Here is a 27585-nt window from a genome sequence, read left to right as displayed (position 1 = left end):
TGGTTGCATCGAGAAAAGCTATATAATATTTTTAGGTGAGTGGGGAAGCGTCAGTACTTTGTCACCGTCACGTATGTTATCGTGGTACTGAATGAGGTAGTTTAACTGTCACAGATGTTGATGCGTTGCCCTGTAGTCATAAGAAGAAACTGCCAGAATCACCGATTTGGGCCTGACAGCAACTCTGTTAGAGCATTACAGGCTGCTTAAAATTAACATTCTTCCTGACTTAACCTTTTCCTGTAAAAAAAAATTATACTTGCATGTGATATTTAAAAAAAAGAAATTACTCATTTAAAAGTAAAAATGGCTTTCATTAGAATTGGAAACTTTTTTATCCTCACCAGGGTAACAAAGGGATTAAGAATATGTAAAACTAAAGTGAGGACCCCTGGCAATATGCAAAGAGAAAAATCTTTCACGGCCACCTTGGAGAGACAAATTTCCTATTAAAAGTCCATTTCAGGTCTTAAAAATGCCACTGGAAAGAAAGTGGGACATTTAATAAGAAATGCTCTGCACATTTCATGTAATGCATCAAGAGAATGACAATTTCAGATCACGCCCTACCACTGCCATCTTAATGAAAACCCACCAACTCAACAATCTTCCATCATGTTAGACTGCAAGTCCTGCTGTTGCCTATGTATACTTTTTTTTTTTATCCTTTGAGAAATTTTAGAATTAGACCCCAGCAGCACATCGAACAAATGACCACAAATCTATTTGTGCTAGTTTTGAGGAGGGCAAACCTTCGCCCCTGGCAGAAACATCTGGAATTCAATATGTAGGGGATGCTGAGGACCAAAATGACCAAAGGGATTTCATACTAGGGATGTCACAGTATCAGAAATTTGGTAGTTAGTACCAATACCATTAGAAATACATGTGTTTTTGACACCTAGTTCATTACTTACAATTATCATCCAACATAATGCAAAATTGCATATTTAATTGTTGCAAATTAATATGTCAACAACAAAGCAGTTCCATAATTTACTTTGCCTTTCGTATTAACGAGTCAGAGCAGAGCTACAAGTGTGTTGCATGGAAGTCAGAATTTCCAGGTTTCCGAGTCGGAATTCAATAGTTATATCACCTCAAATCAATGAAACAAATCCAGCTATTCCAATTTTGCTACTGGAATGTGTTTAAATCGGGAGTGATGTCATTCCCAGCTCCAACATTTGACTTTTCCCCGTTTCAGTTCAATCTTACCCTTATAACACCAAAACAGTTTAGGCACTATTTTGTAAGGTGAAGAACAGGAGTGGGTAAAAAACAAAACAAAAAAAATATACAGTATTTGTGTGGCAGTATTATATCAATACAAGGACACCACATATTAATATTTTGTTAAATACATTTATCTGCCACCACCAATCTGGGGTGAAGCCTTCTGAGGTAAATGGACCACAGCATAGTGCAGCAGGTGCACTAGCTGTCATCTTCCATTTGTATTTTTTCCTGTGCTTGTGGACCTCCTTCTGCATCCTCTCCTTTTTCAGCATGTAACGGCAGACTAGATCCTTTTGCATGTTCCCTTCAATTCCTGAACAATTGCCATCTGGGTGCATATGTGGCCCACAACAACTACAGTACCAAAAAATAAACAAATAAATAAATAAAAAAAGCTTATACAGTTGCATTTGAGAATTTCGGGAATTGAATGTTAATGTAAGAATAACCGCGGGACACATCCCCATTTCATACTGATGGTCACCAAGGCAGGTACCACTGATCTTACAGCACATCATGGCAATTAGATGACAAACAGATTAATGCTGTGTTGCACTTGAAGTGGACAGCCAAAAATTTGAGATGCCAGTTGGAATTTTCAGCTGGAGTGCTCCCCCATCAGTCAGATTTGCCACTTGATTGTTGGACAAGTCACAACAATCCCAGCTTTGCAATGCAAGAGTGGGATTGTTGGAATTGTAGAACTTATAATCTGTACTCCCACTGTTCTGTATTTTTGTATATGTCACACACAAAGAAACATTGATCCTCTACTCTAAATGGAATAACTTAATGACTACACCTTACTGGAGGCAAAGCTAGGTTTTCTGACTACTGCTACTGAAACAAAATTGACTCAAGCACAGTAAAGAAATACGACAGACTCCAAAAGCCAGCAAAGGAAGAATTAAACATTTTCATCAGTGTTTAATGTACATTAAAACTCTTTGAACTGTTCATTAGATTATTCACATATTCAACGCTTCGTCAACAAGAAGCCAAACATTTAGCTCACCGCACAGACGGGGGAAAGAAGCCAGTAAACATTTATTTGGTTTTTGCCACATTTATTTTGAAGCCAGACTTGTCACACCAATTAAATTCATCAAGGACTGGGCCATGGCCCTGCTCTGCACCCTCCAGAAGACACACAATCACAGTCCACTAATATTGTCCAGTCCAACCTACAGTCCAGATTCAATGAAGATCTGCACTGTTGGAATTTAATAACACTGATTTAATAAAAAGAAGAAAAAAAAATCTATTTCTCACCAAACCGCCTCTCATCATCACTTCTTTTGTGTAAATTCAATTTCACACACAAAAGATAAACTTGTATGACACACATGGCTATTTACTGGATAAATTAAAAAGCACGGGCACTAATAAGGAAACATGATTTTAGATTGCTTTCATCCATCCCTTGGCTTTGGAGAATAAAGTAACATCAGAACAGGCTGTCCCTCGCAGAGAGAATAAAAGCCTCTCTTTTCCAAGCGCAACTTTATTACTTGTATGTAGACCAAAGCAAAGACTGCGTTGTGAATATCCACAATGCTGCACGATCCTTTTACAAAAAACCCCATTGCTTTTGTCAGACGTACTGCATGCACCGTGTGTCAAAAAGACAACAATGATAAATAAAGAGAACTGCTGAAAAAGCACGAGAACCGCAAACAGCAGGCTGACACTATGCTGACAACAAGGACCATCAAAGTCTACCATATCAAACCTTTTGCCGTGTAAATATGCTGTGGTTTGCATTCTGATGTTGTTTGCACACATGCGCATGCAAAACACGCACACACACACATGCACACGCACACACACACAAAGCAGGATGTGAATAACAAATCTGTATGTCTGTAGCCAAGTGTCAACAAGTTTCAAGAACTTGCAGGTATTCTAAAAGGAGCCAGAAAACATTTTATTTATATATTAATATAAGATGGGGCACATTGTTTACCACAACTCAAGAAATAGACATTAATTCATATGGCTGAAAAGTGACAACATTTTTATACCATACTTCTACACAAAACATCTCCAAGCTTCCTCTTTTACATGACGCCCCAATTGTTTGGAAAGCAATCGCAGCAGAAAAACAGTAACTGAAAGAAGGCTGAATGTATTAGGACAACCCAAACATGACAGTCGGACATCCAGCAATATTTCACTCCGATTACACTAGGAGAGTTTAAGAAAGAGTTGACTGAGGTTAGAGGAAGTATGAAATCCAAGACCAAATAAAGTGACTGGATCACACCGATTGAATTAGTCATCCCATTACACCTAGGATTTAGAAATCACTTTCACTTCTAATCTAGCAAAGCACTGTCTGAATACAGCGTTGTATCACAGGAGGCTGTAACACAGCCCAAGCCAATATAAGCTTTACCAAGAGAGCAAGCTGCTGTCGCTCACCTCAACCTCAAACACACTGCAGTTGAAGCTAAAGGTGTTATCTTGTATTTTTCCTTCTCTCAACAAAAGCCATAAAAGACCAAATACAGCAAAGTTATATGTGTCTGTGAATACTTTGTGACTTTCCTGTGACCTCAGTCAGAACAATGTGTCTTGATCCTACTAGGGTAGAATATGTTCCAGCAGTCTACTATCTTTTTAACTGGGTCAAAACAAGCAAGCAAGCAACCCAAAGGATCTAAAAGACGCAGTCAGCTGGATTATCTGCAGACTCTAAATGAACAAACAGCTCAGGAAAGTCGACGCTGTTAAAAAGGTGGTGTTGGAAATAAACTAGCAGCAGAGTTTACTTTGTTTACCCATCCATTTGCCTAGAAATTTGCCATACATGGGATTAGAGCCCTCCACACTCACCCTGTGTTCCACAGTACTTACATCAACCATACAAAGCCAGATTGTGCAGTAAGACCACAGCACCGTCTGTGTAAAACTATCAACTCTAGATCACTGTGGTCACTGCTGTTTTCAGCATTTCTCAGACAAGAGTGAGCCATTTAGGACTATTACCACATGCAGATTAAGACATAATCAATTATGACAGTAACACATTGTTAAAAAGGGCAAGCAATAGCAAAATTAACCCTTAGATATGGTTCAGGTCAAATCTAACCAGTTTTGACATGCGACAGCAATAAAAATGCCCTAAATTCATTATTTTAAAGTTACCCAGAAAAAGTAGCCACAACATCTAACAAAAATTATTCTGAGCTAAATGAGGTTAAACACATGGGAATCCCATACATGCAAGCATTCCTCCCACTACTTTCAATGCACAGAATAGTGCAACAGGTTTTCATGCTTTTCCTGCCAAAATGAGTGTTGTAAGACATAAAAATACACTTTCCATTAATCATCTACTTATTAAATGTCAGACATTCTAAATTCATATGTCCGACAGGTACAGTATGTATACACTGTATACTGATATGTAGTTTAAAATTTGTGATTAGGGAATTCTTGGCCTAAGTCAAGACTGTACCAGACCAGACCATGAAGACATAGTTCCTGATACTTGTTAATCATTTGGGAGGAGGTATTGGGGCTTTTGGTGCTGATCTGTGTAGCTGCTGCCTTCTGTCTATACCTACAAATTAGATCAAATGATAAACCTCATAAGAAAGCAACAGATCCTTTATGAGTAACTATACTGCTTCAGTATAGTATAGTTCTGTATAGTTCTGTATAGTACAAAGATCAGACAATGTACCAATTCAATATTTGCTCCATCTTTTGGTTTGTTCATAGATTTTTGTTGCACACCTTTTATTTCACCAGTTGAAGTTTTTATCATGCATATTTCACCAAGATGGATTTTCCTACCTTCTTTGATTATTTTAAATCTTATTTCAAGCAATATGTCCTCTGGATTTTTTTTAAAAATAGAGTATTTTACCATTTTTAAATCGCTGAATTTGAGGAGAAGGTAGTGCATTATATCCTCAATATATCCTGTGCTTGAGTGGTGACTCATAGCATACGGAGCCTCTATCTGCATCTGGTTTTCACAACTGAAAAAAAATATCAGGTTACTTTTCAAAATCAAGTGCTGGAGGGACATAAGGTGACAGACGAGAGCCAGAGGCAGCAGAGGAAGAGGTCAGTGTCCCTCTTTAGTCAAACGTCAGAGCAGAGCTTAACAACAATTTCAAGATGTTCTGAAAATAATGGAAGCTGATTACACACATTAGCAGGATCTTGGTCAGAGGCCAAATCTGTACTCTGCTAGTCTCTCTCTTAGGGGAAACTAAAGCACCGATATGTAAAATTCTTTAAAGTGACTGCAGTCATTAAATATTCACCAGCACACTGCACATTTGCACCAGCGAGGGAAACAGGGCTTCACAGCGGACTACCAGAATACTAACACTTCTTTTTCCCTCAGCACTGGCTTTACGTAACAGAGACATCAAACAAAAGAAAAACAAATTCAACCTAAAATGTGACCGGACAGAAGAGGTGCCCCATGCCATCTCTTTTATATGGGGTAAGAGACTGGAGTCAGTCATCCTGTTCAGGTTATATGAAGGTAATTATGCAGGGAACATCACTGATATCAAAGAGCACTCCAGCTGATTAGCCATGTGAAATCACTGTAATTAAAACCTAATGAGAAAGAGAGCATCCCTGATGGACAACTCTTAAGGACATAAACTTACGGTATGCCTACTGACACAAAAGAAAACCCATTGAACTTTGAACCCAATGAAGTTAGAGAGACACAGTCTCATACCTGTACTGACACATTAAGACAAGCAGTCATTTCTCATGAACTCACCGCGTGCCGTCGGCTTTCCAGCTGACTTTGTATGGATTCTGCTCGAGGAAACGCAAGTTTTGCCTGTCCATGGACACAGGCTGCGCACCAGGAAAACCAGACCTGCAAAAACAGCAAAAACAGCCCTTACATGTGTGCCTGGTCCTGAGCCTGGCTGTAAACACAGCTTAGAACCTCCTGTGAGCGTCACTTAAGATTTTTGGTTGGCTGTTTCGGTAAGCTTACGAAATTTCACATTTATTCCATCCAGGATCTTCTATTAATGATCAGGGAGTCAAGTCTTTTCTAACACATCCCAAAGATTTTCAGTGGGGCTAAAAATTATGTCTCATGCTCTCTGAACGAGTCCTTTGCAATTTAAATCCTGACATCATCACCTTGGACAATGCCTGTGCCATCGGGAAGGGGAAAAAAATCCGAGCAAACTTGGTGGTTCAGTATATCCAGGTAGTCAGCTGTCCTAATTTCTTTTGGGCTTAACCTCGACCTGACTAACCCCAGATCATAACACCACCATCCACAGGCTTGTATGGTAGGCACGAGACATGATGGGTGCATGTTTAAATATTTAAGCTCACTAGTAAACTGAAGCCTTTTTTGATTTAGCTTCAGTTTTTGGGTTTTTTTTATTAAGCTGCGCTGCTGTTTAGTCCCAATCCATCTTTGCAGCGTGCATGCCAATATACTATCACATTTTTTTACTCTTAAAGACAGTAACAAGTTCTAATATTGATGTTTATGATGACATGATTTCAAACTTTTAAATCCTCTCCAACCACGTAATGTCTTGGAGAGGTCTTAACCGCATTTTAGTAGTTTCAGCAATATCCTTGTTGTTGGTTTTTTTTTTTGTTGCTTGAAGCAGACCAAAAATGAGACTCTCCTGAAATGAGATATCACATGGTTGTGAAAACGATGTCTAAATACATGGTTGTTTAGAAAGCGAATCATTGCATCAGTTAGGGTTACTTCACCTGTTGCCAGCGAAAAATGAATCACTGCAGGAGTCACCCAGAGGAAGCCTCTTACCTTTGCCTAAATACAGTGGTGACTTTTTTTGGCCAGGCAGTGTAGTATGCATACGTATGATAGGATACAAACAGGCAGCTGGCAAACCTAATAGTTCTCTCATCAGTTCAAAGAGAACAAGTACTGGATTTCAATGCACTTTAAAAAAAAAAATCTAATAGTAGACGCTAGGGCTGCACGATTTTGCATAAAATGAGAATCACGATTTTTTTGCTTAGAATTGAGATCGTGATTCTCTCACGATTTTCTTTTCCAGTATAAATATTTATTGCACTTATTAACTGCACATCAACTTCGTAACAGTTGAGACTGAACATAAAAACAATAAATGAACATAAAAAACAATAAATGTCTCACATTTTGTCGTTCCCGCAAAATGTTGTACTGCTTGTAATTCCGTCTCCACCGTTGCTCGACACTGCGTGTATAGAGCAGGTAGTGCAACATTTGAAAAATAGTTGCGGGACGGCACTGTGCAGCGTTTGTCTAGGGTGTTGATCATTTTCCTAAATCCCTCGTTTTGCACAGTGTTGATGGGAGCCATATCTTTAGCCAGGTGATAAGTGATAGCCTCTGTAATTTCTTTGTGACTGCGGGAGTTCGACGGGTATGGGGAAGCGCTGTATAAGGTTCCCGTTATTGATGTGGTTGACTGGGACGGATTTTCTCCTGTCACTTTCTTGACCTTTACAGCTTCGTCATCTCTCATGTGCTCTCTGTTGTTTTTTGTTTGTTTGTTTGTTTTTTTGAAATAAACTTTATTTATCACATTTTAGACATACAGTTAGGAAAAACAGAGATCACATAAGAGATGACACTGTAGTATTACAATGAGGAGCGCTCTCCGTTGTTTTTTCCCTGCCAGCTGGCTTCAGTATTACGTGGTATAAGGCTCTGCCCTTGTCATTTGTTGAGCTTGTTTTCATGCAAATTATGTCCCGGATCAAAATGCGGTACAATCGTCATCTTTTTTTTCTTTTTTTTCTTTTTTTAAAAAATCATTGTCATTTGGAAATGAGATCGCACATAAGTATGAATTGAGATCGCAATTTTCTAACAATTAATTGTGCAGCCCTAGTAGACGCTTATAACTGCAACTACATCTGAACTATTTGTCTTGAATGTTCAATATATTTAAGCTGGGATGCAGCATTGACATATAACCTCTGACAGAGTCAGTGAAATCTATTGTTTAACTCAAGAACATTGGAAGACATTTTTTAAAGAGTTTTTGTGCGCGCACACACACAGGTTCCCAAAAACAAATATAATCTCTGCAAAAGTAACCGGATGCATTAAAGAAACACATCTCAGATGCCTAACTTTGTGGCTTAAGTCATAATATAGTGCACTAGGTGTCATAAACTAAGAGAACAACAACAATTAACTTTGGCTCTACACACTGAAAAACTTCCTAAACTATAAATATGTGAGGATTTTAGTATATTAGCAAACAAAGACATAACAAAAATAACAATTTTAACAGCAGGCCATGGAAATCGCAGCATGGGCTGTTTTCTTGCGCTGTGACAAGCCACTGCAGTCGAGCTGATGCTCTGCAATTTCATTAAAAAAGCTGCTGCAGCATATTTCTCCAGAATAGCAACATCTATTCCTGACTTTGCCGCCTGTCAGAGAGTGTAAAGATTTTTTTTTCCTGGGAAAAAAGGTGATTTAAGACAAATGAGTCACTCATAGCACAGTACAGTACACCCACATATGTGTAAACAGACACACACACTTTCCCAGAGGAAAAAAAGAAAGGTAAAAGGAAGGTTCTTACTTGTCCCACTCGGCCATCTCCTGGCACATTCTTTGGATCTCGCCTAACTTGGGTTGTACGGTGACCTGTGTGACGCCTTTCACATTGACACCTTCAAGAAATACTGCACCCTGGGAAGATAAAAGAAGAAAAGCAGAAGGCTAAACTTGGAATGAATTTTAAGAAACATTTATTCCCTCCTACACAGAGAAGAAAAACACGTTGAGTGCCGGTGATACTTTTCCAAACAGCTGCCTCTTTGTTTTATGAATCCCTGTGCGAGACAACAGGTACAAATATTAAAAATCCTGCTTTCACTGCTCTCTATTTTGAACGTTATTTTCACTTTAATTATTTCAAGAATGTGCATCTCACTCTGGATCAACTCTCTTTTCCCAGTATGAGTGATAGAAACAGATGCAGGGTTTTTCCTGGCTCAAAGTAAGCCTGTGGGGGTTGACTACATACGTAAGCACAAGTGTTCTGCATAAAGATATAGCAAAAGGTCTGTGTTACCTTATTTATGAGAAATCTGCAATTCCCGGTTATTTCTAGGGAACTCATGAACAAAATGCTTGATATCACATAACCATGTGATGATGAAGGTTTGTGCTACACGCTTTAATAAATAGGAAATACTATTTAATATACTTCATGTTAAAACAGTTATTAAATTATGATTTCTGTTCTGTAGTTTGACAACACAGTATCCAAGCACCTATCAAGAAACTGAAGGGTAAAAAATACAAATATAAAGGAAATTATTTATTTATTAGTATTACTATTTAATGTGCACGTTTTTCACTTCAGCTCAGTTGCAAACTTTTCACCTGGTGTATGAGCTTCTCCCTGTATAAAGTTCATTATTCATTATATCTAGGAGGGACTACGTGCATTTCATATTAGGGCTACTGCACAAATACATATATTTATCATATATTCTAGACTCTTGATACGTTCACACCAGATGATCTCCTAATGGCCTTGTAAAGGTGAAGCGAATCAGAGTACAGGACATCTGAAACTAAAGTTAAATCAGCTGGGGGGGTTTTAAAAGGCTTGTTTAATATCACATATAATAGTCATGTGTTTATAAGATCTTGCCTTCTTTCTCCTTTACTTTGCATTTTGCTTTGGTACCTGTGTGCTCTCCTCATTTCTTCTAAGGCTCTTCAATTTAAAAGGGAGTTCTTCCTTCCCACTGTTTCCAAGTTCTTCTATTAGCGAACATCTGTTTGTTGGGGTTTTCACATAAATATTGTAAAGTCTTTACATTACAATAAGTTTCTTGAGACAACTACTTCTAGGCAGATTTCTTGTAGGACAAGTAATTTTTCCCCTTGTTGTCTCCTGACTGGCTCTGTATAAGTATGATATACCAGGCAGCTCTGCTCTATTGATCTGATTAGTCAAAGTAAGCCTGTAATGGACAGATGGTTAATATGGTCCAATATTTTGCCATATATATTATTTTATTTTATTTTTAGTGTCTGGCTTTTTTCCCCACACTGTTCCCAAAGATAACTTCCCAGATGGTTCTATGTAAAAAACCATCTGCGCGTCAGGTTAGACAAGATGTCTCATATTTCACCCCAAAAAGTCTTTGCGAAAGTTGTTTGAATTTCTCATTGGGTAAAATGAATTTAAAAAGAGCCTCTTAAAAGGTTAAAAATCCAATCAAATCCAAAACAAACAAAAATAAGTCAAGCACATTTTTGAGTTGACAAAGACTTTAAATTGGACTGGACACAAAGTTAATCAATGAGTGAAAGGAGTGGAATTAAGTTCCCTTTCAGTCGATTCACTCGGTACAAAACATAAGTATGGGATATCACGCCCTCGCGTGTCCTGGCTGAAGAAACCTTTATTCACGCCTTTAAGGCAGATGACGTGTGATGACACGTGCACGGCCCCGCCTGCACATATAGCCGCTGTCATCACGGTCATCCCTCAGTTCTTACGCGCTTCACCTTGCTGAGAACACCTCTGCTGAGTTGGGCTAGCTAGCTGCTGCTAGTTAGCTCCGTTGTCTGCCGACTTGAACTTAGCTTAACTGCCCCTGTTGGTGTTAGCCTCCACCACCCAGTTGGTGTGTAGGCTGCCCGCGGAGCGCTAATTTCAAGTTTTTCCTCTGCAGCGTTTCGCTTTGCGTTTTGGAATGGACTCCAAACCGAAGCGAGCAAAGCAGAAATCTTCGGTTCGCCCCTGTCCTCAGGGATGTGGTTTCTGTTTGCACGACAGCGACCAGCACGATGCCTGCCCTGTCTGCCTGGGGATCGTCCACGCTAGGAGAGCGTTGACGGAGCCCGAAGCCTGTGCGTTTTGTCGCCAGCTCCGGCGCTCGACCCTGGAAAGACGGGTGACGTTTGTGGAAAAAGTGCTGGGACGCTCGGCTATCGCACGGTATGACCCTTTCCTTTCCGAGTCTGGAGCCCCGGCTTCGTCCGAGTCCGAAGACGAGGATTTTCCGGCCGATGTCCCCGCAATTAGCTGGGCTGACCACATGGAATATGTTGACGGGTTAGCCGATGACGAGCCGGAACCATGCAGGAGCACTGACGGGCTTCAGCCTGGGTTGAAGCCCGCCAGCGCTCCCCAGGAAGACGATGACGTGCTGGACATCGGCCTGGACATCCATGGTTTGTCGGAGGATGAGCAGGAGAGCTCATTGTCGGCCCAATGTGCCGCCGCTGCTGCGCCGGTCGGCCACGATGACACCTCTCTTTTCTCCCTGTTTCACCGTGCTGCTGAGAAGCTGCAGGTGGACTGGCCCTCTCCTCCGCCAGCTCAGAAGCCGTCGCGGTTCGCGGGTTTTTTCCTCCCACCGGAGCCCGCAACGGCCAAAAACTGCCTTCCCATGTTCCCAGACTTTCTCTGCGAGCTAACAGCATCATGGGACAAACCTCTGTCTACCCGCGTCACTGTGCCCGGCTATGGACAGTACATGGAGTTGGACGGCGCCGAGGGGGCTGGCTTAGCTAACCCACCCCCTATGGAGCCGTCTCTGGCTGCTTATCTGGCCCCGTCCCATAACCATGGTGTCGGCGGCCCCGCAACTCTGCCATCCAAGCACTGCAGATTCTCTGCTTCGCAGCTGGAGAAGATTTATCGGGCTCAGGCCGGCACTGCTCGCGCCATGAGCTCCGTCACCATGCTCCAGACGTACCAGGCAATGTGCCTGGCAGAGCTCGGATTGCTGGTTCCTGATGCCAGCCCGCTGGCACCTCTTCTTAACGAGGTCAGAGTCGCCACAGATTACATCCTCCGTGCGTCTCGCTGTGCAGCGCTCTCCCTGGGCAGAGGGATGGCTTCGACAGTAGTGGCGCAGAGGCACCTGTGGCTGACCCTCTCTGACGTCCCGGATAGGGACAGAGCTGTATATCTGGACGCACCAGTGTCTGCGGCTGAGTTATTCGGACATTCACTTGAAGCCATTCAGGCTAGATTCAATCTGAGGAAGAAGCAGACGGAAGCTCTGCGCGACATCATCCCCAGACGTCAGCCCAAGCCCAAGCCCGCAGCTAGCTCTCACAGGCCCGCCGCTCCTCTGCCGACTGGCAAGAGACCGGCGCCCACTGCTGAAGTGGGTGCGCCGCCAGCGAGAGCACATCCTCCGGCCCGAGCTCCACGCCAGTCGGCCTGGAGCAGAGGCCCACCCTCGGGCCCCGGCGGGACCCGACGCCCAGGAGGAAGAAGCCTCAGCCCTCCTAGCTGTGGTTTCGAGTGGAGAAGGGGTCCAGCAGCAGGGAGACGCTGCTTTTACCCCTCTGTTGCCGCCCAAGAGGTGCCGCTTAAGTTCTGTTCAGGTTGTCAGCCCCAGAAGGCGCTGCACTTTCCTAACACAGTCTCCCAAGCACAAAACCCCTGCACACAAAATGCCTCAGGTAACTCCCTGTTCAGGTGTGTTAAATGTTCAGGTGACCACATCAAGTGTTCCCACTGTTTTTCTTTGTTGTGCCCCAGAAAAGGTGCCTCCAACAAAATGTATGAATGTACATGTTCCCATGTTACAATCAATAAAGAGTGTTGTTTATTCTCAAACAATCACAAATGCTCAGCCTGCGGGCAGAATGAGCCAGGTCAGGCAGGTGATGCAGTCCCCTGCAGACACACTGGGGGGCGACAACGCCCCGCCGACGGTGCTGCAGGTCAGCTGGCTGGCTGCTCGCTTCCCTCAGTGGCGCGCTTGCGCCCCTCTCCGTGGGTGCTGCGAACCGTTGCCATGGGTTACCAGTTGCAGTTCCGGGTCAAGCCGCCTCGTTTCCAAGGAGTCGTAAACACGACTGTCAACACCGAGGCGGCCATGATACTCAGAGAGGAAATAAAGGCGCTATTGCAGAAAAGAGCAATACGAGTGGTCCCCGCTTCGGAGACAGACAAAGGTTGGTACAGCCGCTATTTTGTTGTTCCGAAAAGAGGGGAAGGGCTTCGTCCCATCCTCGACCTGCGAGTCTTGAACACGTATCTACGTACGTACAGGTTCAAGATGCTAACACTCAGACAGCTCTTGAATGCAGTCGGCCCGGGAGATTGGTTTGCGACAATCGATCTAACAGATGCTTATTTTCATGTGGCTATACACCCGAAACACAGGCAGTTTCTGAGGTTTGCATTCGAGGGCGTAGCCTACGAATACCTAGTGCTGCCGTTCGGGCTGTCGCTCGCTCCTCGCACCTTTACGAAATGTGCCGAAGCAGCGCTAGCGCCCCTCAGAGAGAGAGGCATCCGCATCTTAGCCTATCTAGTCGACTGGGCTCTCGTAGCTTGCTCCAGAGAGCAGGCGGAGACACAGCTGTCACTGATTCTGTCACACATTCAGACACTGGGGTTCTCTGTGAACTTTCAAAAGAGCTCGCTAATCCCGAGTCAGCAGATTTCTTTCCTCGGTTTGGAAATATGCTCGCTTTCCAGCCGCGCACGTTTGTCGGAGCACAGAGTGGCCGCGTTTCATCGCTGCCTCGCTCAGTTTCAGCTGGGACGCAGACTGCGTTTCCAGACGATATTACGCTTGTTGGGCATGACGGCATCTATGATCGCCGTAGTGCCACTTGGACTGTTAAAAATGAGAGCGTTTCAACGCTGGACTCTCTCTCACCGCCTGTATGCATCGCGTCACCTCCGGAGAAGGCTGCCGGTAACCGCGTCTTGCATGCTAGCTCTCCGTCCTTGGAGGGAGCCCAGGCTGCTGCATCAGGGCTCTCGGATTGGGAGGGTGTTGTTTCGCAAGGTGGTGTCCACAGATGCTTCCCTAAGAGGGTGGGGAGCGCTGTGCAAGGGTGCATCAGTGAGAGGGATCTGGTCCGCAGCTCAGCGCCAGCTGCACATCAACCACTTAGAGCTGTTAGCAGTGTTCTTAGCTCTAAAGCATTTCCGTCCAGTCCTGGAGGGCCAGCATGTCTTAGTCAGGACGGACAATTCAACAGTGGTGTCTTACATAAACAGGCAGGGAGGAACACGCTCTCTTCCCCTGTTGAAGCTGTCTCGCTCTCTGCTGTGATGGTGCAGTGTTCATTTTCTGTCTCTGAGAGCCACCCAGGTCCCGGGCCACCTGAACCTGGGGCCGGACCTTCTCTCCAGGGGGGGTCCTCTGGTGAGAGAATGGAGGTTACACCCTTTAATAGTGGCTCAGATTTGGGATCTATTTGGCAAGGCGCAAATAGATCTTTTTGCTTCCAGGGTAAATACTCACTGCCCCCTGTTCTTCTCCATAATCGACCACGATGCACCCTTGGGCTTGGACGCGCTAGCGCACCAATGGCCAGACGTGCTCCTGTATGCATTTCCCCCAGTGGAAATGATATCTCCAGTTCTAGAGAGAGTGCGTCGGCATTCCCTCTCTCTGATTCTAGTGGCCCCTTGGTGGCCCACAAGGTCGTGGTATGCAGAGATAATCAGCCTGCTAGCAGCGAGTCCTTGGCAGCTTCCTCTCCGCAGGGATCTCCTCTCTCAGGCGGGAGGAGAAGTGTTTCATCCGCGCCCAGATCTGTGGCGCCTTCATGCTTACCTGCTGAGAGGCTAAACTTGATTGCTAAGGGTTTGCCACCCAGTGTGATAGCGACAATCCAGAGCGCTAGGGCCTCATCTACTAGAGGCTTGTACGCTTACAAATGGCGAGCCTTCGAGCAATGGTGCCAGGACCGCCACACTCTCCCATTTCAGTGCTCTATTGTGGATGTTTTGACATTCCTGCAGGAGCTGCTGGATAAGGGCCTTTCATTTTCAACAATTAAGGTTTATTTAGCAGCTATATCTGCTTGTCATATTGGCTTTGACGGGGTGACACCAGGTGCACATCCCCTCGCCATACGTTTTCTGAAAGGGGTTCGCCGGCTGAGACCCGTGCTTAAGTCCAGTGTCCCTGCTTGGCACTTGTCTTTGGTGCTGGAGGCCCTTTGTAGCCCCCCGTTTGAACCCATCGAGTCTGTGGATATGAAATTTCTTTCATATAAGACTGCACTACTTCTCGCTTTGGCTTCGGCAAAGCGAATGGGTGACCTTCATGCGCTGTCCGTGCATCCCGCCTGCACACAGTTTTCTCCTGATGGCCACAAGGTCGTATTGCGTCCAAATGCTGCCTATTTTCCCAAGATCATGCCTGCATCTTATAGCTCAATGGAGTTTGAGTTGCTGAGCTTTTGCTCCCCTCCTTTTGCATCTGAGGAGCAGAGGAGGATGCATTCTCTTTGTCCAGTGCGTGTGCTACGCACCTACATTGAGCGCACTCAGAATGTGCGTTTATGTGACCAGCTGTTTGTCTGCTTCGCCAATCCAAATAGAGGTAGAGCTCTGTCCAAACAGAGGCTGTCCCACTGGATTATAGAAGCTATCTCACTGGCATACGGTACCAGAGGTCTTGCTTTGCCCCACGGGGTGAGAGCTCATTCCACCAGGGGGATGGCAACCTCATGGGCTCTTTTTAAAGGGGTGCCTGTAGCTGATATTTGTGCGGCAGCTAGTTGGGCATCACCGCACACTTTTGTGCAGTTCTATCGGTTGGACGTTACAGCCCCTTCGGTGGCTCATACTGTCCTTTCTGCTGGGTCTACCACTCACTAAGGAAGTGGTGGCCCGATTCCGGTTCGGTGGCTGCTCTGCGGGGCGTGTATATATGTCCCATACTTATGTGTTGTACCGAGTGAATCGACTGAAAGGGAACGAATAGTTATGTCTATAACTTCTGTTCCCTGAAGGAGAGGAACGAGGTACAACACAAGGTGGCCCCACTGAGCAGTTTGGCTCGGTGAAGAGCGGCTATCGAACTGAGGGATGACCGTGATGACAGCGGCTATATGTGCAGGCGGGGCCGTGCACGTGTCATCACACGTCATCTGCCTTAAAGGCGTGAATAAAGGTTTCTTCAGCCAGGACACGCGAGGGCGTGATATCCCATACTTATTTTTTGTACCTCGTTCCTCTCCTTCAGGTAACAGAAGTTATAGACATAACTATTCGTTTTAGCTACAAATGGAGAATTATTTGATTTGAGCTCATTTTTATATTTGCTACAAAGGTTTGTAGGTTTGTAACGCCCTGCTATCAAAAATGGGCAAGCATAAAGATTTTCTTATGCAGATCGTGTGAGGAGTTTCCAGTCTGCAATGGTCACTATCTATGAAAAACGCTCCAAGGAAGGAAGGGAGGGATTAACAGTACTGAAAAAGCCAATTACAGTAGCTGTTGGCTCCATTAACACAAAGTGTATATTTCTAGTGAGGTGCAGGTCAGGACATATTGTATGGTTTCAGAAGAATTTGCCGTTATAACCTGCATATTGTGAAGATTTAACTCTTTATTTTGAGGTAAAGACGCTACAATAATACAGAGAAAACCCCAACAATCAAATCGCCTCGCCTTTGAGCAAGCACTTTGGCGACAGTGGGAAGGAAAAACTGTCTTTTAACAGGAAGAAACCTCCATTAGCACCAGGCTCAGAGGCATTTGTCTGCCGCAACTGGTTGGAAGCCTTAAGAAGTTGTCAAAATACGGTGGTAAAAAAAATATAGTAAAAACAGTCAGACTGCTTTGCAAAAACTGTGTAGTTTGTGTAAAAGAAACAAAATCATGACTTTTGTTTGACTTTTTAATTTTACCAACAGCAGTAGATTGTTTTTGATCCAAACTGGTCCAAAGGATCACCTCAATATCTTGTCCAACGAATAGAGAAGTAAGCAGCAACTATAGATAGATTAATTTATTCTGTCATATCATTGATTGTAGCATTGATCATTTGCTGCTTCCACTGTGGTCATTTGATGATGTCTGCCTGGCTGTGAGATATTAAATGACTTGTGCTTTGGGAGACTTTGGACAGCTGGCCAGAGACAACACAGCATTTAATAACACATTAAACTTTAACAATAGTCTGACAACTGATCAAGACAACAATTTGATTAGCAAATGATAATGAAGTGATTATTTGGTGCCGTTTTAGCTCATTCAGTCAAAACATGTGGAAATATATATACCGTATGTCATGTTTTCTCTAAAAGATGATATATTTTAACAGTAAGTACCTGCCTTCCCTTAAGGAAGTATTTTCTCTAATTTAAGATCAGCTATATATCCATGCTAGTTCTTAAGTGCATAGGAGACAGGAATCTAATTTATCCTTCCCCTTAGATGTCTTTGACCTAAGTGAGGAAACTTTACTAACAGCTGGAGACTGTAGGTCTTGTTCTGCTCTGCACCCACAGTGAATCTGGCATTGAGGCACATGAATATATTCTCCACCTGCCTCAGGTTTGGCTCGGGATAACGTTCTGGCTTGCAGAACAGAACTCCTGTTTCCAGCGGCACTTCCAAGACAGTGCATTTGGACGTGTCCAACCGTGGGAAGAGATCCTCTCTGAATCTCCGAGGAAGAAGCTGAATAATCATCAAGAACCAACACAACAACTACCTGGCCAGTGAGCCATCTGGTAAAGAAAACGCAAGACAGATAGGACGAGGGCTAGCAAGGAAGCAGCAAATGATTTTTCAAACATAGGAATGTGGGTGTGAGGGGTGCGGTTCTTCTGGAAAACTGACTCTGGATTATGTGTCTCTATAAACACATGCCAAAATGACTCACCAAATATCCTTAAGTGGCTCACCCATTAAAATCTACATATAGAGAAACTGTGGAAATGTTTGATCCTTCGAAATATCTTCCTGATCATGATAGGTACATAGCCGCCAACTAGTCTGACTGCAAAGCCGACCACTCAACCAAGAGACAGTATACTGTTCCTCCTCTCTCCTCTGGATCTCGCCTGTGCTGTATCATATTCTCAAATATTAGATTTGGCCCCATTCAGGTTGTCAGTGAGCTCTGTGTGCAATAAAAGTAATAAACAGATGTTCTGCTGTTGTAATCTGAACAAATGTTTCACACCAATAAATATGTTTTTAATACTTTCCACCATACGAGTGCCGCTTCTGTCTTTTCATTGCCTCTACACTGGCTGCTACTCGTGTTGTTGCACCATTTAGATTTAGCCTTCTTATACAGTCACTTCCTTGAAGTACTCTGAGGCATTAGATCAATGTAAACAGAAGGAAAAACAGATTATAAGCAAGAGGAGATGATTCGAGGTTTCTAATTTCTCAGAATGGCACTGATGAATACTTTACATTAACACTGGCAGGCAGCTTTTATCTAATCAAAATTACACCTCTGTCAGCAGCTGAGAAAATGGAAAGTGTAATTTTCTCTAAATTTAAGCATCAGATTTATTGGATTCAGCAACAGATTTACAGGATTATTATATACTTGTGCCTCTTAAAAGAGAGGCCTCCCCGTAGACCCAAAAATCACCTAGTCACGCAGCAAAGGGATCAACACATTTTCTACTTAAGAGTCCATTTCCTGGAACACAGAGGCCTTACCAGTTTTATCTTCTCTTTCTTCCGCTTGCCGGGCGCCGACCCAGAGGAGCTGGGGCCCGACTCCTGGCCAAGCGCGTTGCCATCGTCGTCCACGTCCCCGTCGTCGTCGTCAAAGCACCATTCTGGCAGCTCGGGGGCAGGTGGTGCGTCCTCCTCGTCACCATAGCGACGGAAAAGCTCTTTGAGGTAGTCTCCCTTGTAGATCCCCGGGGCCCGAGCCTGGGCAAAAGCAGCCACCGCTGCCTCGATGCTGATAAGAACGAATAACAGAGACAGGACGTCTTTTTAAAAGACCTTCAGACTAGTTTCAAGTTGACCAAACCATCATGAAAGCAGGTGAAAGATATGGGTATATAGATGATTTTCTGTACAATAAGTGGACCTTTTACATGGTGTAGAGGCACTATCTTTATACCAGGGTGTCTAAAGCAGAAGCTCCCATGAAACCAAAGGGAAACACAAAAAGAATGAAATATTTAATTTGCTTTATTTTCCTTAATGTTATGATCATTTAGTGTCTCTTAATTTGTATCTATAACTAGACTTCAGTATGTGTGAGAGAGGGGTGGAGTAGAACAAGGATAAAAGAGAAGATAGTGAGCTGACTTTAACCAACAACAAATGTTTCCAAACAAGTGTCTGTCTAAAACCCATGATAGAGGGACGCCAACCAGCTGTCTTGACTCGAACAGCAGCAGCAGCAGCTGAGTTACAGCTGAACCACACGACAAAAACCGGAGGCTAGGATGGAGGAACACTTAAAAACAACAGTCACATTTACAGAATAACACAAACTAAAAATAATTTAACGCACACAATTACTTTGGAGAAGCTGACCATCCCCCTTCCTTAAAGCAATCACCCTCAGGAATAAGCTGTACAGGAGATTTTTGCTACCACTTTAAATGAAATGTCAAACTGCATTTGCAATCAGTCGAGGCAAAAAAGAAAATACACTTTTCTTGAAGTCAACATGTTTATATAAGCTCCAAACTTTGGCCTGCTTCAAAATATATTCAATCGTTTCAAGTTTGAAAGACCTTTCAACACAGAAAGTGCAGTTTGATTGTTAAACACTTCTACACGTGGGCTTTAATGACTGTAGTCATTAAAAGCCCCTTAGTTTAAACTGTTATTAGGCGTATGAAAACTCATGCTCACCTTGTACTCATCAAAAATCTAAAAAGCATAAAGATAGTTTTTACAAAAGTGACTTACGTGCAGTTGAAAACTAGGGAAGCAGATATTCTAATGATCAAATTATAATTGAATCCACTTTACAGGAGCATTTGCTGGTGTCAGGTTCTAAAAGGGGAGCTTAATCTGTCTGATTCCGAGATTAAAGATGTTAAAATTGTCTGAAAATACGCACACGTGACACAGTTAAATGTGAAATTTATTGAAGCAAATAATAGTGACCTTGAAACATGATAAAGCAGGCTGTGTAATGCTTGGATTTGACAAAAACATCCATGTAATTCAATGCAGTAGCTTCAAATAGCTGAAAATTAAGCAGGTCTGATTCTGACCTGTGTGCCTAGACGGGAGGTTGAGGGACTGCATGCCAACTATTCTGACTAAAGGTGAAGGAGAGGCTTTTAACCTTTTTCTTGTATGCTCAAGAACTGCCAAATTGTCTGTTCTCAAGAACAATCTCTGCTAGGAATAAAAATTTTAAGGTGACTGTGGAGAAAAAAAATCATTTTTCTCAACTCAGAATTAAACCTACTTTTACAAGAAATAAAACTGCATTATTTACCAGACAGTAGACATTCCTGCATAAAGTTATTATGTGCATTTAATCACAGAATAAGCATGCTAATACTGTATCGATTACTGTGCACTAAATATGCCATGTTATTTTCCCTTCAGATATAGTAATTTTTTCCCAGAGGATGTATAATTTTTGAAATGGCAATTTCAAGCCATTTCAAAAATGTTAAGCCATTTAACATTACGTGTGGTAATACGCATTAAAAAGGCCCATTGTTGTTACTTATCTTCCAACACGTAATAGTGGATGACAGCTGTAAATGTTCTCAGGATATTCATTTCACAGGAAGTAGTGGGCGGTGGGAGGGTGTTTATCCAGCCTCCATGTCTGCAGCTTCCAGGGATTCTGCTATCACAGACTGCTGCTCCACCTCTGACAAAAGATGCATCCTCACCCCTCCTGCTCAGCTGCTCTAAATTATTTATCTCGGCTGCTCGGTCACTCAAAACCAGCCAGCCTCTTTGTAAAGCTTTATTTAGACTGGTAGTGACAGAGTAACCTCTCTTGCAGTCACACACACATGCTGAGAAGAAGATGGGAATATCAGCTTAAAAAATAAAAATACTGATACGCTTGGGAGAGTGAAACCAGAGTAACACTGGTGGGAGCTCCACGTTGTAGGGTTTGTGTTGTCATGCAAGACGACTGAAGATTGTGAGACTGCCCTCCCAGCAGTGTAAGTGATTGAAGCGTGTCAGCCCTTACCTCCAGTCCATCTTCTCCACCAGGTACGCACATATCAGAAAGCCTGTCCGGTTGAAGCCATGCGTGCAGTGAACACCTTCAGGAGAAAGAAAGAAAAAAAAAATGCAAACCTTTCAAGAACTCCACCTCAAGTTTACACAATATATTGTTTTTCTGTCCCTATTGTTTTCACATAAATATTAGATTTACATTTATTTTTTAATGATGAATTGTGTTTTTATTTCGATTTCACACAGCTTGCCATTTTTTTGGACGTGTGTGCCGTCACCTCAATCAATTCAACGTGGCATATTATGAGCGAGACCCCCTTATTTCAACAGCCAAGCCATTGGGCTCAATTTCATCCAATGTAACATCTCTCACATCAATAAACCCAGCTCGCCTTTGAGATATACCGCGGCTGACTGGATGTTTTGAGGAGGGGCATCAAGTCACACACAAAGGACTCACAGGCAGATCCTTTTCTCCTTAGGGGGGGGTCCTGCCTTTATAACTACATCAAAAATCTGACACCAGCCATTGCACGCACAGAAAAGACCCAGGGATTGATGAAACATTCAGGGAATGGAAAGAGCATGAGGAAAAAAAAAAAAAAGGAGAGAAAATTCTGCTCTTTCAGAAGAAAAGGTTCTGGAAAGGAAACCCTCCACAAGGGGTAAAAAGCACTCTGAAGATTGTAATCATATCTGACAAAAATCCTCCCAATTTGTGACAAACTGACATTTATTCAGACAAGATCCCTTCAGCAGGTGCACAGCAGGATTAAAAAAAAAATATAAAAATACATATAAAATCAAACCTTCTGACTCGCATGTCTCCCAATATATTAGGATGTTTGCCTGGCAACGGCAGCGATAACAAAGATAAACGTCAGCGGATCGAGATCACATTTAACAGACCAATTGTCTAATTTGGACATGTGTACTGTGGAGAAAACAAAGCCTAATCACCAGCTGGCTAAAGGCAGGAGATTGCTGAGATGACATTCACACATTCTGCTCTGATGTTCGAGCAGTCTGATTTACAAGTCGGGCAGCAGTTACAAGTTAAGAGCAAATCTGGACAGGACGAGGTGTAAGAGAGCACCCTGCTGCCAGTAGCATAAAAGTGCAGCGGCGTTACCCCGTCTTCGGCTGATGAGTACAACCCTAGGCTAACCTTCAGGCAAAAGGACATGACAGACCAATACCACTACAATAGATGGAGATAACTTTTTTTTTTATTCCCCACTAAATAACATTTACACGACAATTGAGGAAATCATGTGAGCCACTAGAACACTCCAAAGACTTCAAATAAAGCAATAGGCAAACTATTTTTTTTATGTATAGTGCATATGAGGTACTATTATGTAAAAATGTAAAATACAGCAAGGTGTTTCGGCACAACTATAAACACAGGCCTGATACAGATATGCATGCACTAAGCCATTATCAGCCAGTATCAGTGTAAGCCTAATTTAGAGGCACAGCAACATGCGCCTTCCTTGTACATGTGTTTAAGCCTATCCATTAACTGTGTCTATACTCAGCCTGTAACCAAACACATAATAACTTAATTTGTTACAATCTGCATTAGAAATTAGAATAGCTTGTTTTGAGCTCATAATAACAAGCTGAACAGCTACAGAGGAAAAAAAAAAATCTAGTTCGAGACAAAAAGGAAAAAAAAACAGTGGAAAAAACCTTCCCACACACCAGCATCTACATCGTTCCCTTTTAGATCAAATCTATTTAGCCAAGGTGCTCATTGATATTCCTTCACCTATAAATCACCTACACAGTGTTCACTGGGAGATGAGTGTTGTTTGCGATATGCAACTCCTCCACAAGCTGACAAAATAGTGACTTGCACAGGACTGCATATTTTAAAAATGTGCAAAGACACTCCTTGTGAGGGCTGAACATGGTGCTACTGTGCAGACATCAGAAGAGCACTAGTTGTACTGGGAAGCCGTTTGATATTTGACATGAGTGTAAGAATGTGTTTGCTGAAATTTTAAACAGTGAAAATATATTCTGACAAGACCTCGCTCCAATTTGCGTTTAACCAATCCCGGAGTAAGGCTGCCCTCTGCTGGACACAAAAGCTCATGTTACCAATCAGCCAATCACACAACACCAATTCGATTAATTTAATGTATGTAATGATCAAGATGAGTCATTGAAGCCTAAACTGAGCTGAAGAAAGATGATTCTAGTGAATTTGAACGTGGCGTGGCTGGTGGTGCCTGACGGGCTACTTTGAGTATTTCAGAAACTGCTTATCTAGGGGAATTTCCCTGTCCAGCTGTCTTTAGAGTTTATGGTCTGAAACAGATCAACTATGCTGTCAGCAGCAGCTCACTGGCCAGGATGCCTTGTTTATGTTAGAGGACAGTGCTTCAAGCTAATGTGAAGGCAACAGTAGCTCAAATAACCACTAACTATGCACGCAAAAGAACATCTCTGAACACACAACATTGCAAACACCAAAGCAACAGAAAACCAGAGCATGTGCTAATCCTGTTAGCTAAGAACAGGAAACTGAGGCTACCATTTACACACTCACCAAAATTGCATATGAGAAGACTGAAAAAACATTGTCTGTTCCGAGTCTGAGATAGGCTCAGAAATTGGAGTAAACAACATGAAAGCATGGATCCATCCTGCTTTTTATCAGTGGTTCAGGCTGGTAGTGGTAATGGTGTAGGAGACTCGCACAGCTTAGCACCAACGATGCACCTGAGTATTGTTGCTGACCATGTCCATCCCTTTGTAACTATAGTGCACTCATCTTCTGACGGCTGGTTCCAACAGGATAATATGCCATGTCATAAAGCTCAAATTCCCTCAAACTGCTCTTGGAAGTTCAAAAAATTAACTGTACTCAAATGCCCTCCAGAGTCACCAGATATCGATCCAATTGAGCGCCTTTGGGATGTGGTGGAACGGGAGATTTGCATCAGTGATGCAGTCCAAAATTTTCCAGCAGCTGTGTGATGCTAACATTTTAACATAGACCAAAAAAAAAAGAAAGAAAAAAGAATCAACTAAAAAAGGCAGTTCTGAAGGCAAAAAGGGGCTCTAACCCAGTACTACCAAGGTATGCCTAATATAGTGATCATTTAGTGCAAAGGCAGTTCTTCCAAAAGCAAACTTTTCTATTGAGAGTATGTGTATGAATTTAGAAGCTGCAACACGATACAGATCTTCATTCTCTTCCTAAGCCTAGGCATCAGCATAATGCTGAACCACGCTTATAACAGAGAATCAAAGCAAAAACAGCAGTTTCTTTGGGGTTTACAACCCACAAGCCAAGAATAAAATTATTTTTACGAAGTAATAATAAAAAAGATTGAAAGTACATAGGCAAGAATATGATCAATATGTTAAAATATAAGAGCTAGAAATTATACATTACAGAACACTGTTATTTATGAGTAAACTATGGCTACGTTCACACTGCAGGTCTTAATGCTCAATTCCGATTTTTTGATCAAATCCGATTTTTTTGTCTGCTTGTTCACACTACAAATAAAATGCGACAGCAAATGCGCTCTAGTGTGAACGCTCAAAGCGGCCCGCATGCGCAAAAGAAGATGTCACACACAACGCGCTCTGTTTAGACCCAGAGCAAACAATATTGTTTGACTTCGGACTTTACGTTTCCAAATTTTTGCTTTAAGTTATTTTGTTATTTACATAATAATGTAAATAACCTAATAATTATCCTTATTGCTGTTTTAGAGAGGAGCGGTGCTTCAAAGGATAGTTGCAGATTTCTGTCAGAATCTGCAGATTATACAGTACAAATAAAATGTTCACGTTGTCTTCCCAACAGTTTCACTAACATCCACACTGGATGGCCAGGAAGCGTTCGCGATGTCTTCTCGGGCGCTTCTCTGGCGCTGATAATTGGCGTCTGTCTTGTGTCAGTGACGTAAAAGACGGATTTAATGCGACATGACCGTTCAAACAGCAGTCGCTTTCTAAAACATCGGATATGTATCGGATTCAGTACCACATACGAAAGTGACCCAGATCGGATTTGAAAATATTGGATTTGTGCCGTTCACACTGTCATACCATGATCGGATATGGGTCACATAGGGTCAAAAAAATCAGATTTGATGCGCTTTCGCCTGCAGTGTGAACGTAGCCTATGTTGATGTCTACTTTTAAGGGGTCTAGCAAAGTTTTTGCACTAGTATTATAATTACATAGCACTAAACTCTTAAAAAAAAAAAAAACACTTACAAGGACACAGTGACACTTTATTCTTTACTGCAAAATAAAAGTGTCAGTGTAAATGAAGCAGAAAGTCTCTATGTACTTTAAGTGTGGGTTTTTGAAATGATGTTCAGGCATTAAGATTCATACTGACTGGGATAAGTCATAGCCAGAATTTGGTTATTGCTGAAGCAGAAGCTGTTACAACTGTCTGACTAAATTACACACAGTGCAAACTGATTTGCAGCACCAGATGTTTTTACACTTAAAGTCTATTTCTGTCTCGTTTCATATCCTTCTGTGTGCAGAGGTGATAAACACAGCACTTAATGGGTTCCAGTCACACTGGCGCATCTGATATCTTAAGAAATGAAAAACATAGACACACTCAGAGGCTTCTCATGGCCAAATACTCAGCTTCTGGTATCATTTTAGTCAGAGAGAAAATACTGTTAAACCTGAATACTTTTCCATCATCGGCGATTGCTGGACTGACGATTGCCGGACTGACGATTGCCTGTTGGAAAATTTTTACGTATCGCCCAAGCCTAGTTTCCCCAGGCACAAAAGAGCAAACAGATATCGGGGAAAGCAAAGCAAACGAACCCTGGCATTCTCATTAGCTACCTGCTAAATTGTTACTTTGCTGTCGGCAATGATAGGTACAACTTTTACTCTTCCTGTTACAATAGCAAGCTGTGGGAGGTATACCTTCTGCTGGTGTACCTTAGATTCAAAAGTGCACCTAGTCTGTCAATTAGATTGGTGAAATCCACATGATGAAATACTCACCTATCAAATCTGTGGGATTCTTCTCATTGAAGTGTTCACAGAGCCTGATGAACATCTCAGTGGTCTCTTTTGAAGGACACTCCCCGTGGCTAAAAAGGTACAGGATGACATTAGTATTCAACACATTAACATCCACAGTTCTGCAAAATGATGAATTTGGACAGTTAGTTTGTAACAGTGCTTTTTAATCTTACCCCTTACACTGAAGCTTCATATATTTTATCCCTTCTTTTTCAATTTCACTGCGGTCATAAAAGCGAGTCGTGTTCGTCAAGTCTACGAGCAAACCCATTTTCACCTGAGGAGGAGAGAAACGGGCACTGTGAGGGAAGGTTTTGTGTGCCACTTTAATACTTCAGTCCTTGCTGAGGGTACTTACCTTTAGACTTTTTAAATAGTTGGACAGCATGCTCGGATTAAATCTGTTCTCCTCTGCAACTTGGTCATCATATCTGGGACCTAACATCGTTTTCATTGGCAGGAATTTACCTAGGAAGGAGAAATGTAATGAATGAAACAAAAATCCTATAGTATTCTAGCATTGAAACTATCTTGTATGAGCAGGGACAGCGGCTTTGTCCCTAATTTAATGACTAATTTTTAGGGTTACGGCTAAGAGTCTAACTTCATACCAAGTCAAATCTACAAATTCAGAAAAATCAATAAAAAAATCAAATCACTGACTAAGTATTTGTCAAGGTCACATTCAATTAAGCATTAGACAGCACCCCAAGTGCATTTGTTTTGTAAAGAACTTGGTTAATAGCCAATAAAACTGTGGATCCATTTGTGTAAACTACACTGAATTTCTTAGAATAAAAGCCTGGAATAAAAGTGCCACCAACTCCAGCTGTGCCTTCAAACAGAGCATCTGTGTAAGCTGTTGCACTGTTATAAAGTTGAGGCGGAGAGGAGACAAGCCTGCAATTGCAGGTCTTACAGAAATGTCTTAACATCACATAACTGTAATGATAACAATGATGAATGGGCAAAATAAAACCGTAACATCAATACTTTTGTATAAAGTGTTAACAAGACAGCCTTGCATCACTTAAGCATGGGAACTTGGATCAATCCACTTGCACTGTCTACTTTTGACCTTATAATTTCCTTCTACTTATGTTGAGCTGTTATATTGACAGTTGTACATTGCAATAAGGAATAAATATAGGAACAGATCTATATCCACAGTCCATACTGCCATTCGTATCAACACAGTTTTATCTACATCTACCCTTTCAAGCCTGTCACATCAGTCAGCTGCACTATTAATACAGAACATAATGTAGAAAAAATTGCACACATTCCCAAAGTCTGTTACTGACCACTGAATTATTTAGGATATACTCAGGCTGTCTATCACTGACCAGTCCCAGAAAACACTGGTACACTTCTAGCTATGAAGTACAGTTGTCCACCTGTCTGTCTTTGCTCCAAGACACTACAC

General features: G+C 42.4%; 2 protein-coding genes across 3 annotated transcripts in view; one reads left to right on the top strand and one right to left on the bottom strand.

Moving 5' to 3' along the window:
- The window catches only part of rngtt (RNA guanylyltransferase and 5'-phosphatase), a 106223-nt gene that overhangs the window by 76742 nt on the left and 1896 nt on the right, over positions 1-27585 (bottom strand). For both annotated transcript variants that reach the window (XM_003446279.5, XM_005475013.4), the window contains exons 2-8: positions 26518-26627; positions 26333-26436; positions 26139-26227; positions 21136-21211; positions 18657-18906; positions 8811-8920; positions 5999-6100 (exon numbers count right to left, since the gene is read on the bottom strand). In XM_003446279.5, the coding sequence (XP_003446327.1) occupies positions 5999-6100; positions 8811-8920; positions 18657-18906; positions 21136-21211; positions 26139-26227; positions 26333-26436; positions 26518-26627 (841 nt within the window). The remainder of the gene's footprint in view (positions 1-5998; positions 6101-8810; positions 8921-18656; positions 18907-21135; positions 21212-26138; positions 26228-26332; positions 26437-26517; positions 26628-27585) is intronic.
- On the top strand, positions 8939-16172 carry LOC112842425 (uncharacterized). The gene is made up of 2 exons (XM_025898993.1): positions 8939-12838; positions 14377-16172. The coding sequence occupies exons 1-2, from the start codon at positions 10948-10950 to the stop codon at positions 15843-15845; spliced, it is 3360 nt and encodes a 1119-aa protein (XP_025754778.1). The 5' UTR covers positions 8939-10947; the 3' UTR covers positions 15846-16172.

This window comes from Oreochromis niloticus, linkage group LG15 (genome assembly GCF_001858045.2).
Source record: "Oreochromis niloticus isolate F11D_XX linkage group LG15, O_niloticus_UMD_NMBU, whole genome shotgun sequence".
NCBI lineage: Eukaryota > Metazoa > Chordata > Actinopteri > Cichliformes > Cichlidae > Oreochromis > Oreochromis niloticus.
Note: the sequence above shows the minus strand (reverse complement) of the source record. Positions and strands in the feature narration are given on the sequence as shown.

Bases quoted from the DNA above. Each gene is read 5' to 3' on its own strand.
- LOC112842425 (XM_025898993.1), top strand. From the start codon at position 10,948: ATGGACTCCAAACCGAAGCGAGCAAAGCAGAAATCTTCGGTTCGCCCC. The intron at 12,839-14,376 runs AATGCTCAGCCT...AGGGGGGGTCCT, and splicing joins TTTATTCTCAAACAATCACA to CTGGTGAGAGAATGGAGGTT.